The sequence below is a fragment of the Sander vitreus genome, chromosome 11 (assembly GCF_031162955.1).
Source record: "Sander vitreus isolate 19-12246 chromosome 11, sanVit1, whole genome shotgun sequence".
Classification (NCBI taxonomy): domain Eukaryota; kingdom Metazoa; phylum Chordata; class Actinopteri; order Perciformes; family Percidae; genus Sander; species Sander vitreus.
In genome coordinates this window covers 16,126,092-16,144,064 of record NC_135865.1, presented here as the reverse complement: position 1 = coordinate 16,144,064, position 17,973 = coordinate 16,126,092, and the positions used below count along the sequence as shown (strand labels likewise).

At 38.3% G+C, this 17,973-nt stretch overlaps 1 protein-coding gene across 2 annotated transcripts; it reads left to right on the top strand.

The window, feature by feature from the left end:
- Positions 1 to 14,809: 14,809 nt before the first annotated feature.
- atp5mc3a (ATP synthase membrane subunit c locus 3a) lies at positions 14,810 to 17,362 on the top strand. 2 transcript variants are annotated; one of them, XM_078261915.1, is made up of 5 exons: positions 14,810 to 14,886; positions 15,086 to 15,182; positions 15,989 to 16,063; positions 16,503 to 16,693; positions 16,807 to 17,362. In XM_078261915.1, the coding sequence occupies exons 2-5, from the start codon at positions 15,144 to 15,146 to the stop codon at positions 16,919 to 16,921; spliced, it is 420 nt and encodes a 139-aa protein (XP_078118041.1). In that variant the 5' UTR covers positions 14,810 to 14,886; positions 15,086 to 15,143; the 3' UTR covers positions 16,922 to 17,362. The 2 variants fall into 2 exon arrangements, with proteins under 2 accessions (XP_078118041.1, XP_078118042.1); XM_078261916.1 differs by having other exon boundaries at positions 14,883 to 14,974.
- Positions 17,363 to 17,973: the final 611 nt, after the last annotated feature.

Here is a 17,973-nt window from a genome sequence, read left to right as displayed (position 1 = left end):
TAAATACACCTGACAGCAGAACTGTTTCGGAAGTGTTCTTCGCAGGATAGTGCACAGGACTCCAGAGGTGAGGTACTTTGATAGTGCAGCTCATGAAATATTTGCTGACTTCTATCACCTATGGGAGTACTGTTCTGATGGAGCCAATGATATGTGCCCCTATTAGTCTCTAAGGAGGTTTCCTAGCCCACTTTCACCCGATCCGTGCCAATTAAGTAGCTGAATTATGTATATTAGTTGGAGTCACTTGCACTTCCACGCGAAGGAATGCATATAGGAAAGGATGACAGAGGGATAGCGTTGAATAATTAGAGTGAATTTTCAGAGCCCTGGAAACTCAATCATATTCTGCCATATGCTAACTATTTTTAACCTATTCTTTGTTCCTCTTCTCCTCTCTCTTTTCCTCCTTCCTTCATATATTCCACTGCAGAAATGAAGAACAAACTCTGTCTGCACTACTGTTACTTTACCTGAAGTAATTGTTCAAATTCCATAAGACGACTAAGGCTGATAAAAACACCCACTTTGATAACAGCCTTTTTGAAATTTTAAAAGTGCACTTCCTTAAAAATAATCTTGTTTTAAAAATGTGTGTGTATGACATCAACTTTCATTCTCATTTCTAATTATCATTTTCCTTCAGTAATAAACAAGTAAATGGATCCCAAAAGCTACGCATGAAAAACCATTAATTGAGCTTTCTGTAAACTCATTATGTCATGCTTGGTTTGTCATCCATACAATGCTCACAGGCAATGGCTCTTTAGTCTTATTTATGGAGCCGGGTGGTTTGTGGAAATATGGAGTGTCACAAGCAGACCTCTAATCCTCACAGACACTTCCCACAGTCATCAGTATTCTAATGACTCACCACTGCCGTCCCAGGGTGTTTATTTTTAGAGATAGAGAGATTGATGAGCTGCTCATATCATCCTTAACCACCAACTAATTAACTAATTAGGACATTCAAATGAAGACTTGCTTTGGATAATGCAGCATGGCTTTGGCATGGGCAAACAGCTCTTGATTCTAACTGCTTAACTCAGCTTCAGCCGAGTTTTGTTACATTATTGATGAGGGCAGGTATTGATCAGACAAAGTGATGCTGCATTGGATGACCGCAGCAGCTCCTGCAACACTGATGGTATCAACTCTTATATTCATGTATTCATATACTAATCGGAGCCTGTGTGCCTCCGTACAGCTTCTCACACAGGTGTACATGAAGACGCCTCATGTAGATCAATGATTTGTCATCGCACTCCAACCACACCTATCCATCCCCGTCTGAAAATGCACTCTTATTATTCAAGAGCGCCAATGATTTTCAATCACGCTCGACTTAGGCTGACTTTGAACTTTGAACTCACCTGCTTTGGAGGTGAATGGTTTTGAAGATTTCGTTGTCTGTATTTTTTTTTACACATATATATATATATATATACTGTATATTTTTTTTTTTACCAGTGATTCATTCACCCTGTCACCTTGTTCTCACCATGTTTGCATTGTCTTTTGGTCAGACCTGTATCATTATCCATCTATTTGTGCTGATTGTTAGCCCACCAGGAGTGCTGTGTCAGCATGGAGATGTGGATGTTAGCTTATTGAAGTTGTAGCTCCTTAAAAAGGCTAATGTGTAGACCAGCTCCTGATTATGATTGAAATGATGCACCTCATTCTCAGCTTGTTTTGTAAAAGAATGCTTTTGACACTTACATTCAAGGGTTTAATCCCACATGGCTCTACTTTAAAGGTTAATAATCCTTTTAATTAAAGGATATGCCTGGTATTGAACACAAAATGTAATCACCAACGGATTACCAGCGGGATGAATATAGCCATAGCAATTAGTCCAACAATTAAGGTTTTAGTGCTGGACAGAGATGAGAGAGCTCTGGCGATGTGTCATAAAATTCATAGAGTTGTTAGGACGCTGTGAATATGTTAGTTGCAGCTTTACAGCAGCGCGCCTGCATGTGCACTTGGGGTGGTGGTGAAACATGGCGTCCCAGTGGATGGAGCCGCAACAGCTGTTCTTACCTGAGCCTGGTGTTTCGCACAATATGATTGCTCCATCAGCAAGCCCACTCCCCAAACAGCCGCATCTGCATTCATCAAACACACTTATCAATAAGCAGGGCCACACAACAAATAAATGATCTCTGGGAGGGAACAAAACAGCAAGCCTGGAAAAGAATGTCAGCCGTACACTTTAATCACTGATGTTGTTAATCAATAAACCAGCTTCATATATTTTAATTAAAGTTTTATTCGCAGCAAATGTTTACTGAATCTGTCTGCATGACTTTTGTCTTTTTCATTAATGGGACCAGTTGGGGCTGGGGAATGGAGGTGGCAGCTGCTGATGACCAGTCACGATGGGGTACTGTTTGTAATTGCGTTTTGTCACCTACAGAGGGTGTTAAGAATCCTTGTTAAAGGCTGGGGGAAATCTCACAGTAACAATTATTGTCGAGCAAATTACCAGGTAGGCAATATCTAAACTGTCAGGAAAGGTTAGGAGAAATGAGAGGAAGAAGATGGACTATTCAGATATTCATCATGGCCATAGTTGCCACTTCCAAATTGAAAATTGGAGGGAATGCATCCTTCATTTCCTCAAAATTTGAACAAGTTAGTTCTGATTATTGCTGTGATTGACAGAAAGGCCTCGATAAATAAATAGAATGGTAATTTGTGTCTGTGCTTGTGTCTTAGATCCATTCTCACATATCTTTTCTTAGTGTTTTGGCGTGAACAGTAAATGACGAATGACGTGGCCACAGGTGCATCAGGATCAGACTGCCCACATGAACATGTATGTGTATGTATAACAGGCTCATGATAGATGCCCATGAACATGTATTAATAGATCTAATCTGGCCTTGGATGGTTTTGGGTGGGTTTTTTCATTGGCGCTGGCTGCAGTGGTACCATTGCACAGGGTTGCCACATGAGAGTTTGACTCTACCATCTGTCTCTTTTAACGCTGTATATTACATTTATACCACGCACTTGGAAATGTAGCTTCCTCGTTTTAATGGGAATGTGAGGCAACCGTAAAATAAATATTCTCTCTTTTTTTCTGGCAACCGGAATGTTGCTGGAGCCAAAAGCAGCCTCCGTGTTCATTTGCAACAACATTGTCCTTTGAATTCCATTTTATGGCGAGCTATAAATTGAATTATTGAAAAGCTATTGTTTGTTGCATGAAATCAGTGAAGCAGTAAAGGGGTTAAAGTCAAAGAGTCATAAAAACAATAAGCAAGAGTGTGAAAAAAATCTACTCCAATCAGGATTGGGTCAATATTTAGCCCCTCTCCATATCACAGGATTTAATAGGACATGCTCCATGTGTATTTATGGATTGCAGACATCTGCTGAAAATGGGAAAAGGTTTAAGTGTTATTGATTCTGGATTTTAAAAGTTTTACTCAGTAACACATAGGTAACTAAGTTTATTGGGGAAAGATTTTGGGACATGATCTAGTTCGGTAGAAAAAGTAGGCCTTAGTCACTCTGAGAAAAACTTCTGCTGGTCCTGTGGGTACAGTGGGAAGGCTGAGTTTTACCTGCTGTGTGACAGCTTGAAGTAATTAAATGCTTTTCTCATTCATTCTAAATAATATTTTAAGCAGAAATGCCAATAATTCATAGGTTTTCAAACATGATTATTTGCAGGTGTTCTTCTATGATATTGAACTGAATATGTTGTGGTTTTGAACTGTTGCTCAGTGATGGCCATTTTTGTACTATTTTCTGACATTTTATGGACCAAATGATCGATTGATGATTAAGAATCAGTGCTGGAGAAAGTACTACTTAAAAGTAGAAATACCATAGTCTAAAAACATTCCATCACAAGTAAAAGTCCTGAATTAAAAATGTTACTTAAGAAAAAGTACAGAAGTGTTATCAGCAAAATGTACTTTTGGTATAAAAAGTAAAGTACTCATTCTGCAGTATGGCTCCTTTCCCGGTTTTAATTAAAGTTAAAGAATATTATATTATTCTACTTTTATCACAAACCGATACATGCAAGAGCATTTTAATGTTGTAGTTCATCAATGTGGAGCCAATTTTAGATACTGTGTATACTACTGGGTGGATTAGTAGTATAAAACTGCGTCCTATCACGTAAGCATATGTATTTTTAAATGTAAAAAGTAACTACAAGTGTCAAATAAATGTAGTGGAGTAAAAAGTACAATATGTCCCTCTGAAATGTAGTATTAAGTATAAGGTAGCATAAAATAGAAATAGTAAAGTACAAGTGTCTTAAACTGTACTTAAGTACTGTACTTGAAAAAATGTACTTAGTTACATTCCACCACTGGCCTTTACAGAGAAAATAGAGCTGCCCTAGTACAACATATTCTTGTATTAAGCTGCTAAGATATATCTTACATAAGCGCCCCCCCCAGTGTTTCTGTTTAGTCATTTGCAAGCTGTGACCATTGTTGATTCAAGGCGAGACCTGATATTATTGCCATATAGGCTTGTGTTTTTATTGTTGTTATTTTCAAGAATGGGCCCATTTTGTCATTTAATTGAGGCTCATGGGCTTGGCTGTGAAACGGCACACGAGGGAATAAGACGTCAAGTGGCTGAATTTCCACAGCCATTAACTGTTCCACACTCAATTAGAATGCATAGGATCCTGACATTTCATAACTTATGGGTCTCCAGGCTGATATAACCCCCCACTATAAAAGAAGCCACATTCTGAAGACACAGAGCCAGATACTTACATCCTCTTTGAGATTTAAGCTATTGTGAATGTTTGCAGTGCAAAATCAAGGCTGGTTAAAAGGCATGCATGATGTGATAAAAATCTTCCAGGGGGCTTAGTGTTATTGCTGCTGTTTCTGTGTTATTGTGGCGTAAACATACCGTGCTGCGTTGCACAGTGGATGCCACAGATGACTCTTTAGAAGCTACGCCTTCTCTTACTATCAATTAAATTCAGTTTCATGGCAGCATTCTCATATTTCGATGTCAAATAAATCATGTTGCATACTAGAAATAACAAGAATGCAGGACACATGGATGACACTGTTGTGATGCAGCATAAATATAAAATATGAACATCAGCATATTGAGCCACTTAATAAAAACTAGGATTTGTTGTGCTGCTATGAGCCATCTTAGAAAGGTGATCCTGACAATCCGAATTACGATGGTAGAAATGTACTTTGATTGCTGTTTAATTTTCTTTGGGGATCTCTCACCACCACTATAACTCAGTTTGAAAACAGACAGGTCCTATTTGGCAGGTAATTAATAACAGGCCGCTGAGGCAAGATTTAGCTATTATTTCTAATATGTTGTGTGATTGTAAAAAGCACCTTTTCCAACAGTACGATTGCATTCATTTATATCTTGTTATTTTGTAAATGCTTTTTCCAGAGCTTTAATTTATACAAAGTGAAGGCACATTTTCAGCACAACTATCAGTAATCTAATTTAAAAAAAAGAGTCTGCTGCTATCTGAAAGGTTACCAATTAATTCAAATTGATTGCCTGCATAATTTAGTATATTACAAAGCGCAGTATTAAGCTTTCATCATACTGGGCATTGGCTGTTTGCTCTTTTGAGTTTTTCCAACTTATTTCCAACCTATTTCATTTCAACACTTTAAAAAAAGAACCCTAAAGCCAGTCTGATCCTTAATCATTTAAATCATGAATACCAGCATGTAATGTAGAGGTGATGAGTTTTAAGAGCGTCACTTCTAATCATAAAGTACCTTACATTGATTAGGAGCAAAACAAAGAAATTGAAGTCAGAGGTTGGTCAATAGATCACACTTTCTTTGGGTTCTCCATTGGTGGCAAACCAATAAACTCAAAATAGGTGAGGCCCTCTGCCATGGACAACAAAGCGCCATCAGCCGTACCTCCAAGGTGGAGCCTCCTATAGGTCACTGCTGCTGTGACTCTCGACAATATGACAGATTAACGACAACAGGTTGAGCCCTGCACTTTCGGCCGCCCACAATCTCAATTATGTCTGTCTTAATGTACACTGAACAGCCACAATCGCAGGGCCATGGACAGGGTAAACACACTTGCAGGAAGCAGACTAGTGACAGGATAATAAAGTGCCTTGATTGATTCAGCTCGCTGTGTGCCAGATCGGTTTATTGTGTGGGAGGAGTGGTACCAGATTGTGTATGTTTCTGTGGTGAGCTGTATGTTGTCTTGGTAGAGACTGGAGCTGAGGCAGGCTGAGTGATTATATGTAAATGTTAGGGTTTCCTATTCCTATTATTTCCTTATTGTTTCCTTCACTAGATCTATAGGTCTGCATACTCATTTTGTATTTTAAAACATATTTTGACAGTGGAGGAGGAAGTATCCAGATCATTTTAGTTAAGTAAAAGTAAAGCACACTGTAAGAATACTCAATACTCCAAGTAAAAGTACAATTAGCTAAATATACTTAAAGTGTCAAAATGAAAAGCAATGCAGAAAATTGCCCCCTGTGATAGTATTAAATAAAGTCTATATAGTAAATCGATAAAAAATAGATTTGGTAGTTCAACCTGTTCATCATCATGTTTTGTTTGTAAAATCTTAATCAGCAAAGTAACTAGTTACTGTAGCTGTCAAATGAATGTATGGAAGTCATACATTCAATATTTTAAGGCATTTATTGACTAATCTTACGAGTATTTTCTTGATTAATCGATTATTTTGTTTGTTCTAAAAAATTTCCCCAAACCTAAGATAAACCAAAAGTCCTAACCCCAGACAAATTGAGTCTATTATCATAAATGACATACAAAAGCATCAAATAATCACATTTTTGAAGTTGGATCCAGTAAAACTTTGACATTTTTGGTAGAAAATTGATTGAAACAATTAATGGATTATCAAAATAGTTACTGATTAATTTTCTTTTGACCAACTGATTGATAACTGGTCTCAGCTCTACAATATTTCCCTCTGAAATGCAGTGGAGTAGAAGTAGCATAAACTTTTATTTCTGCAATAGGTTTTTATGATGTCAAAATTTATTGTGTTTTATAAAAGATTAAAAGAAAACCTGTTACCCGGCTGATGTGTGGTAAGCAGCGACTGTTTGTCTGTGCTCGAACATTGGAAAAGGAGTTAATGCATATTAATGGGGCTTGTAAAAGCAACTAATTGAGCATTCCGGATCTTGCTGAGTTGGGGATCTGTGAGTGACATTGTGCAGCTCCAGGACCTCCACCAGGCTGCCTTTATTAGCCCTCTGAACTGGGATGTAGGTCAGGCCATTAAAAGCAGGAAGGGCTTTTCCACAAAAAATTGCTGTGACAGCCTCATATTTGACACCCCAATCTGTGAGCAGTGCTTAGGAGACATTTGCAGCAACCGTGCAGTGAAAAGCTCTGAGTAAGGAGACGTTAGGCTATATAACGGATTGCCCCTCCAAAAAGTTAATCCTAGTTTAAAGCGATTAAATGAGCACAATAAAATGCAGCCATATGCATCCCATAAAAATCAACAGTGTTCCATAAGAGTGCAAAGTAACCATGCCTTGAAAATAGCTTTATGTGTAACAAGTTTCATATCCAAGTGTTGGTAATGGAATTTTGTTAATGATTGAAACAAAGCCTGCATTTTTATTTATTTTTTGCTTTTATGGTGATTTTCACATTAGTTAAAGAGTGATGGAAAATAAGCTTAGGGGTTGAATATTGTGAACCCATCATGTTTTAGAGTATAGATTTGTTTTGTTTAAGAGAAGAACAAAGCTTTGGCTGCCTCCAAAACGAAGAAATCTATTTAAATCAAAAGCTCACACATTATATTTCGGATCTACGACTGAAATAAACCAAACTAGACAGAACACACTAAATCACCATTTAAAACAGTAAGTAGGAGGGCAATAATATTTCAATAGGGGGCAGCACACTGCCATTACAGATTGGCCTTTAAATCATATTTAATTGCTCTTTCTTGTAGTAGTCTGTAACTGCAGTTTGACTGGAGCTTGAAACACACCGTTCTTCTAATCTACTATACTGTGTGCACCACATACTGTCTGTCTATCAAATCCACACTCCATATGCCGTCCTTAACAACCTTCTGTCTGCTGAAACTAACGTGCACATCTTTGTAAGGTGTTATAATAAAAACAGACAACAGAACATCCTAGTAATGGATCACAGTATGAGGTCAAGCAGATTCCTCTAAAGTGGCTGGCTCATTTTCTTTTCCTGTCATCAGCTTTGGGTGGCTTTTACTAAAGTGTCATAAGCCATTTCATTATAAATCTCGGTGACCTTGAAGTCACTAGAAAAAGCACAGATCCGTAAACCAATCATCGCACGACTGCCCCTGTCAGCCACACTCCTATTCACACAGTCACTGCCTGAATTTCCTGATGTTAAACAGAGGAAGGAAAGAGAAATAAAGCTCGGTTCACGCTAGTGTTTCTAAGAATATGTCAGTTTTACACTTTATTTAAAATCCAGCCAATAATAATAATATAGTAGCCTACTGCTGTTATGGAATTATTTAATAAAAGCACTGGGCATCCAGTGGATATGGAGGTGTTACAGACTTAGCTAAAAAGTCAGGATAAAGACTAATGATACTGCAAGACTCAGCATTTCTTAGACCACTTTCAACTGTGCTGCTCACCAGCTGCACAAAGATCAGTGTTATTATGGATTTGTTGAAAAATCAATTTTGTGAATGCTAATGTCCTTTATATCTTTCAGAGATAAAGAACGCTCGGTGCATTTCTGTGGGATGATTTCCAGCGGTATCAGAGATCTGCCTGCCTACTCCTACTGTGGATTATTGGACTTGAAGGCTGTCTACACTCTCAACGAAACAGTTTCTCAGGTTCTCTGTATGACCCACACAGATTAAAGAATTCACAAGCTGAGTCGTTGCAGAGCTGCGGTTTGTGTGAAGGGCTTTAAAACAAAGTGATCTGAATTCAGTTTCCACCTGATTTTCCACCTGTTCTCCCAACAAGTCTTCCAGATCATACAACGGTATATATTATTCCTACCCTCTATGTAAGGCTCACAGAAGCGGTTCATAAATTAGCACCCCCTAGCGGTGGCATGAAAAACAACCCATTGGAGCGTTTTCCGTTGTCATATCTGAACCAGAGAAGTAGTGGTCGCTGTTTTAAACATGCCATTAACATTGTGAAACAGTTGCAGTTTGGTTACGTTAAGGCACAAAAACTACTTAGTTAAGTTTAGAAAAAGATCTTGGTTTGGGTGAAAATCAGACGTTACTTCCGGTTACGCATGTGACGCAGAATGTAGCTCAGTTTGTTCTGTAAAGTAAAAATTATTTTCAAACAGGACACGAACCCCAGTCTCCTGGGTGAAAGTTCTGTGCTTGTTTGACCATCTGCCACCCCAACGCGGAATTTGGTGCTCTTATACTTCGAAACCTTACCTCCTGCTTTGCTCCTGTCATAATCACTATGGCCACCAGAGGGAACAACCACTACAAAAGCAATTCATATAAAAAAAAATTTATAAATCATATATGTAAATTAGTCATAATTGCTGCTTGAACAAACGACTTATGTGGGTGTTTTTCAGGGGAGGAAAGTCTTGTTCTGCAGTTTGCTCAGGGAATAAAACGGCAAGCGTTATCATGGTGTATGATGATCGCTGTTGTAATGATTAACTGTTCCACCCAAGAGAAAAGACACCATCACATTCTGGCTATTTAGAAATAGCTTTCTTGTGAAAATGTTTTTAAATTTAAATTTTTAATTGATCTAATACCATAGACCGTAAAGTGTAATAAATAACATTTGAATCAATAGTATGACTTATACATCAACAGAAAAGATAACCCACTACCATAAAGACTAATCTTTGAAACCTTTGATGATATAGCCTGTATGCCATAAGAGAGGAATACAAATTACACTCCCAAGTTTCTTTTCTTTTTTTTTGGGGCATTTTTGGGCCTTTATTTTCGCAGGACATGTGAAGACATGAAAGGGAAGAGAGAGGGGGAATGACATGCAGCAAAGGGTTGCAGGTTGGAGTCAAACCTGCGGCTGCTGCGTCAAGGAGTAAAGCTCTATATATGTGCGCCTGCTCTACCAACTGAGCTAACCCGGCTACCACACCCAAGTTTCTGAGCCTTAAGGCTGTACATGTTTGGGGACTTTATGATTAAGGACCCAAGGGCATAACTTTGAATTCAACATTGGGGGGGTTAAGATCTCTACATTCTGGTGAATTGTTCTGCAACAATGTATGCCTTTTCTGCATCAATTTGTGGTGCAAATGTCTATTTATGTAAAGAAAATTATAAGTTGAAAATGCAACTCATGCATGAAAAAGCATGAATTCATGAACTATCAGTAATGTACAAGGATTAACAGTATGTCATGCATGACTTAATGCAGGAACAATACGTCAATTCATGCATCAATTAAGGTATTTGAATCATCATGATTTCTGATTTATTAATGATGTTCATGTCTTCTTCAAAAAACTGACCAGACACAGCAGTGTACTCATATTCATAAATTGTAGTGTTGTAATCATTGTTAACTAAACATTACTTCTTCATTACTTCATCGTGTTTGTGGCCATTCAAATAAAGTGCTAACCTGGTCCATCTTTAACATTGATAAATAAGATATGATTAATGGTGGCATACAATTAAATTAAGAATTAAAGGAGTGGGTTGGCAAAATAATACTGTCGTCACTACATTGACACAAAATACAGTATACTGCAGATGCATTTTTATAGTGCTAGTAGGCACCTAAACAGTAATGCCTGAGAACAATGCTCACCCAAGTTGGATATTTATGGAAAAAAGTAAGAAAAAAAGTATCTGAACACCAGAAATGTCTTGACTTTTTTTTTTTGTTGAGGGGTCACAAAGATGATTGCTGCATATGCCACCATTAATCATCTTATTTATCACTGTTAAACAAACATGATGAAGAAATTAAGAAGTGATGTTAAGTTACAACACTACAATGTTCAGTTTATTTAGCCTGTCACTTTAACTACAGATATACCTTTGAAGAAGACATGCACATCATTAATAAAGCAGAAATTATGATGATTGAAATACCTTAATTGATGCATGAATTAACGTATTGTTCCTGCATTAAGTCATGCCTGAGATACTATGAATCCTTGTACATTACTGATAGTTCATGAAGTACTACATGAATGAATTCATGCTTTTTTATCAATTAAGTCATGCATTAATTAATGATAATTCATGTACCATTATTATAAAGTGTTACGTCATGTAGATGTACATAAAGATAATACTTGTATACTAAGTCATCCTGAGTCAAGGCTGCAGCAGTATTGGGTGAAATATGAATGTGGGTGACATCATTTTCTGTAGTTCAGTCCTTGTCGTTTATATTACCAAAAACATTCAAAAAGTGTTGTAGTTAGATCTTGTAGTTAAGTTAGTAAACTTCTTTTCCTGATTTCTTTTTGTCCCCACAATCAGATTTCCGAAGGTTTGCATAGATTTAATTGGCTTCCATACAGACAACTTGCAATGAACACCCAGCCAGATGTTTCCATAAGAGGTCTAATAGATCTGATTTATCTATTAGCTTTAGTAAATAACTGCCTTAAGCAGGGTACAGTACGTGGGAGTAAGAAATCAGAGGTGGAGTGCAGATGAACTGTAGCCCTACAGGCTGTGCATCCTTGGTCTTGACAAAGAAGGGAGCCTCACTAGTTTCGTGAGGCAACCAGGAATGAAGATTAGCATGGAGCCATCAGCAGCGCTGCAGTCCCTCCCTACCCTGCTCCTCCTGTCAGACCGCCTCCTCCCTGCTTGTCAGGAGCTTCGACGAGGAGCTGTAAAAACCTTTTCCCCTCTCCTTAACAACTGCAAAACAACACGCACACACCCCGGCTGAGGTGCCTGCTTTTCTGAGGCCTCTGACAGGACGTGCTGCAGGCACAAATTGTAATTCATAAAGGTTAAGGGGGTCAATGCCTTTTATTACCAGTCTGAGTGCATCCAGCTTGATGGGGCGGGCATGCAAATGGAATGTCTCAGAGTGTTCTATGCAAGAACTCAGACAGCGAGTGCGTGCGTGCCTCTGAATAGGAGGAAGTAAAAGGTGGTGGGGGGTGCGTGAGATCGGCTGCTCTCTCCACCTTCCACAGCCATGTAGGACCACACAGCCGCTGCCTGGTTAATTAGACAGTATGACATTGACCTCAGGTAGTTAACGGCCACTTTGATATGTGCCGTCTTGCAATTAATATATTGTAAATCTTCATGTTTTATCATACGGCTAGCTCTGACCTATAAGTGTCTGCATTACACTTGGGCTTACAATACATTCTTACAGTTTACATTTGCATTAACAGAAATACAATATCAGCAATGTTCTGACATATGATAGTATTGTCTTAAAAGCTCTCTTTCTGCACTTACATCATTAATAGGAAGATTAAGAGGTTTGGACCAAACTAGGAACAGTATCACAAAAATGGCATAAATACATATTTTATCTATGAAATAGTTTTTGAGATGTATAACCAGAACAGAATATTTTCTGTTCTTGATAATCTGCCGGTGAATTTTAGAACAATGTTGTTGTGATATTATGTTGCTCACCTCTTTTGTGCAGTTACCATGACCCCGGCAACAAAGGCTATGATCACATTAGACCCTGTTGCACCCTCTGCTGGACCTTTACAGAAATAACCTTATTCTTAATTGCTACAAGTAATTTTTAAACTATTCTCAGTCTCAGGCCGTATTGTACATATAATGATGCAATAACAGGTTTGTGACTTTCTGGTGTTATGGTACAGAAGTTTGGTTTGAGCATTGCAGAGGTTATCGCTAACACTGACATGATAATAAATTCAATCATGTGAAATAGGCCTTTAAAAATGAGCTACTTGGCACACAACTATTACAGCAAAGTGAAAAAGCTCAAAATAAACACTTGAAACACTCTGCTAACAGAAATATAGAACAGAACAGATCAGAATTAAATATAATGTTTTAGAATAGAACAAAATAGAATAGGATATAACAGAACAGAATGGAATAGGATAGAACAAAATATAATAGAACCGAATTCATCAGAATAAAATATAGTTTAATAGAACAGAATGGAATATTATACACAGAATATGAGAATAGAATACATCAGAATAGAATAGGATAGAACCTATGGATAGAACAGAAAATGATAGAATACACATATTACACAACTGAATCGGATTTAGCATTGAACAGAATTGAGTAGAATACATCAGAATAGAATAAAACAACACAATAGAATACAATTGAACAGAATTAAATATGATAGAACAGAACCCAATAGAATGGGACATAATATAATAGAATTACTTGTGTTGAGCTATTCTGTGATTTTTAATGCATTCGTTGTCTACATTTCTGTACATATATTACTGGACTGTTTGAATCTGTGGCCTCATGTTAGCTGTAAAACTGAAAAGATCATACCTGAGGAGCCACTGAGACATTCCACTCTTAAAGCCAGCATGCAACAAAGGCAGACTCCCTGTGCTCATTACCTTTCCATCACAGACCAGCTGCTGTGGAGTCATTCATCACGATTACAAATCCGCCCTGGTGTTGGTAGCCTACAGCTCCACCATCAGCCTGTGAGATGCACAGGCAGGGCCCCGAGCCATCAGTCCCTCTGGGCAGAGTGTTAAATTCACACCACAACAGGTAGTGGACAGTGGCAGGCAGCCTTTGTTATGAGGAAAAAACTCATTTTGAAATACTGGTTGAAATTCTACTTCGCCTGCAGCCACAGGATGGAGACTATTTGACAAAAAATAGGGAATTTTAGATTTTGTACTAGTATCATGCTAATTACAATATCATTTAGTACACCTTTGAAACAGGGTTTTCTCCTTCCAGCTACATTCTTGATCCACTGAAAATGTGTCACTGTGCTGAATGTAAATATATATGAAAGGGAAGCACATTGCCTTTCGGAAATGAGTTATGATCACACTAAGCTCATCTAAATTGCCAAATTTCTTTTTTTTGGGCAACATTTTTTTTGACAGGACAGCTAGGTGAGAAAAAGGAGACAGAGGGAGAAGACATGCAGGAAATTTGTCACAGGTTGAAATTGAACCCTGGACCTCTGCATCGAGGCATATACCTCTCAGCATATGTGCACCTGCTCTACCACTGAGCCAACCCGGCCAGAATATTTCCTGGTTTGACCCGCAGCAATGCTACAAACAAATATTTCCACCCTTGGAATAGACCCTCATTCCCATTGAGCCAAGGTCTACTAAGAATGGGTTATCTTAATAGTAACTGTGACAACTTTACAAATAGATTTTACCCCTCCTTTCTACAAAAATCTTGCAATAACAATTTAATGTCTAATAATCAGACATTTATTTATAATGTTTATTTTAGAGGTAGCCTAGGTTATATAGGCCTATTTCATGACCCATCATACAGAAACAAATGCAACTAAAGCTTCCCTAGAAGTCTGTTGTCATTGCATTCACCCCAAACGTACTACTTATTATGGTGAAATGCAGCTTTAAATAAATATCAAATAACCCATTAAAGTCCACGTTCCCTTTTAGTCTCCCCTTGATGTAGGTTTAAACTTGGAAAAATAATCTTTTTCAACACTTTCTGACAATATCACATTTGTATATTCTGTATTGGCTTGTTCTGGCTGTACATTGAAGTTATTGGACATGGTGTTTACAGCATGGATGTATGACCGGTATAAGGATTACACCGACTGAAACAATTAAACCCAAGCGTCGGTGTAAATAAAGTTTTGTGAAATGACCTTCCACTGTCATCATCCGTGCCTCTACATACGTCACATTGCGCATGCGCACTTTTTCCACTGTGGTTCGACCTCTGCAGTCGGTAAGTGGGTAATGGCAGTTTGAATGAGAAGTCTGTCTTTATAAATCCCTTTTCATCCTTTCTCTTAACTTCACATTGCAGCGCACAAGTGAGAATAGCATGCAGAATGGATGTGAATGTACATATGAATGGCTTTATTTTCTTTGTGGAGCATTTTTACACCCGTTTGACCTTACTTTTCTCCGGTCTTCCTCCTCAGAGAGACCCGGGCTTCAACCAGATTTGACCGAACCGGTTAACATTACCTAAAGTAGAAAATGTACGCCTGTGCAAAGTTCGTCTCCACGCCGGCTCTGGTGAGTTTGCTTTCTTCGATGTTTTCATCCTGCAAGTTTGAGTCTTGCTTTCTTAATATCACGATTAAATCCGGTGGGCCTCCGGTTGAACTTGACTGTAGCAGACTGGCAAGGGTATTATATGCAGTCTAGGCCAACAGGCTAGCTCGCTAATGCTAAAGCACAGAATGACAGGCTTTTTAAACGGTGACAATGTAGTCCTAAAATTCATGAATAAGGTGCATGCATGTTATGTTCAAAAGACTGCCACTGCCTTTGCTTTCGTTTGTAGCGGACATGTTAATTAATGGCCGTTAGCTAAGGTCATGACTGCCTCTGTTAGCCGAATATAGTGCATTGTTCAGCTGCAAACTCATAAACAGGGCTGTGCAATTGATGCACAAACTATCACTTTGTGTATTTGCGCATTGTTTGTTTCCAAACATATGTAGCCTGTGTTGTTAGTCCTTCTCCAAGGTCATATTTCTGTTTCTAGTAGCTCTAGCAGGTTAACCAGTTTGAATTACAATAGGGCAATTAGTTAGTAGGCTTGCCATCAATGTTTATTGTAGTTTGCCAGCACCACATATAAAGACTTCAAACTAACCTGGAGTGACTTTGACAGCACAGACTGCACTCAAATCATTAAAGGCCACAGGTCATAAGTGTTTGCACTGCAGTGAATGACACTGTGATTGACAAAGTGACATTCAAGGTGCCTCCCGCCTGCTCAGACTGGGACTAGCTAACAACAATATGTTTCACGTCTTATTGAGCTTGTGTGTTGTATAACTAAATTTGTACGGCTTTTTGTATCTTTGCTGCAGGTCCGTGCTGGTTCCCGGGCTCTTTACAGACCCCTCTCTGCCTCTGTGCTGTCCAGGCCTGAGCAGCAAACGCAGGTAAGAAGACCACTACCACTTATTACTAATTTTGACTGATTGCGTCTGGTCATTTACCCTATAAAATGTCAGAAATGTCAAATGTCCATCACAAATGTTAAGACCCCAAGGTGACCGTTTCAAACTAGTCTGACCAATAGCCTAAAGACCCCCAACTCATCTTGCACTTACTAGCTTTTCAGGCTACAAAATTTGTTTTTAATTTGAAATGTAGAAAAACTTAGCTCTTTGCATTGTAAAGGTTAACATGGAAAATGGTCAGGCTTTGGTACTAAACACAATTATAAAAAATTATTATGACAATTGTAACTTAGTCGGTGTTGTTGTTTAATCGGTTTTTCCTATCACTAATATTTGTTTCAGCACTGTTTTGGACGTCAACTAACTCATGGCATTGGTTTTAAAGGTGAAATTAACAGTTTTTGTCGTTTTTCTCCAGAGCGGTGTTGCTGTGATTCCACAGAGCCCCCTCACCCAGGTCACACTGAGGGGCTTCCAGACCAGCGCCATCAGCAGGGACATTGACACCGCTGCCAAGTTCATTGGAGCTGGAGCTGCCACAGTCGGAGTAGCTGGATCCGGAGCTGGAATTGGGACTGTGTTTGGCAGTCTCATTATCGGCTATGCTAGGTTTGTTGCTGCATGCATCCATCCTGAAAATATTAAAATTAGGTTAATAGATTTCTGTTGCATGCTTTGTTTTTTTCCGTTGATGCATTGACGTGGTTTGTTCTTGTTTGCAGGAACCCATCTCTGAAACAGCAGCTGTTCTCATATGCCATCCTGGGATTTGCCCTGTCTGAAGCCATGGGACTGTTCTGTTTGATGGTTGCTTTCCTTATCCTGTTTGCTATGTAAAACGCTGCTGTCATACAACACTTTCATTACAGATGTGACTACATATTTTATTGTGGCTACCAAAATTGTTCCGTGTTGGCGTCATGGAAATGTACATTTTGAAGTCTTTCAGACACTGTCGAAATACGCAAAGCATGTATTGTACAAATGTAAGAAATTACGTGATTAAAATACATGTATTTGACTATTTAACAATGGCAGTAACTTTTGTCTGGATATCATGCTAGCAAAAGAGAAATCTTTCTTGAATGTCATCTTTTCTGTGAAGCAGCTGCTTAGACTTGCCATGAATCAGCCTTGTTTTCTCAGCACATCACATGCAAGCTTTTTGGGGTCCACCTTCATGAATTCTTGGTACAGATGCAGTTATAGTACTGTAATTAGACAGCAAGTGAGTGCTTGCTTTTGTAAATGACATTAAATAAATCTAGATTTAATTGAGCTATTTAATGGATTTTGACTTTATTGAACATCATTGAAAGTCCCCTGGGTTGTTTAAAAAACTGACCAATTGGGGTCATTGGTCCTTTCTGTAATGTAAGCTTGGTTTGCACAGAATTTAGTTTAAACCAAAATAAGTCAATTTATTACCATTGTTAAGTTTTAGTTATCCGTTACGGTTTATCAATCATAAAGCATAAATTGAGGATCTCTTTTTTTGGGGGGGTTTTGTTCAACTGTTTGAGTATTTAGGTTTTAATAATTGGTAAATACCAAATAAAAATGCTGACAGTTTAGGGTGTCACAGGAAGTTGAATGCTGGTATTTGACCCTGAATAGTAGCCTAAAAACAACAAAAAATACCCTCTATGGTTCTACAACTAACGTTACTCGATAAATAACCCTGGACCTTGGGATACAAACATTAAAAGTGAACAAAGGCTACCACAATGCAATTATTTTAAATGAAATATATCAATAGGTATGCAGGCACTTAAAAACTTCAAGGTGTGCTGAAACCAAATGATCAAGGAGCAAATATAGGTGATGTGGCAACATAAAGCCTCCAAAACATGAAAGGAGAGTAATTTGTTTGTTAGGTAGGAGACATT

Bases quoted from the DNA above. Each gene is read 5' to 3' on its own strand.
- atp5mc3a (XM_078261915.1), top strand. From the start codon at position 15,144: ATGTACGCCTGTGCAAAGTTCGTCTCCACGCCGGCTCTG. The intron at 16,064-16,502 runs GTAAGAAGACCA...GTTTTTCTCCAG, and splicing joins GGCCTGAGCAGCAAACGCAG to AGCGGTGTTGCTGTGATTCC. The intron at 16,694-16,806 runs GTTTGTTGCTGC...TCTTGTTTGCAG, and splicing joins CTCATTATCGGCTATGCTAG to GAACCCATCTCTGAAACAGC.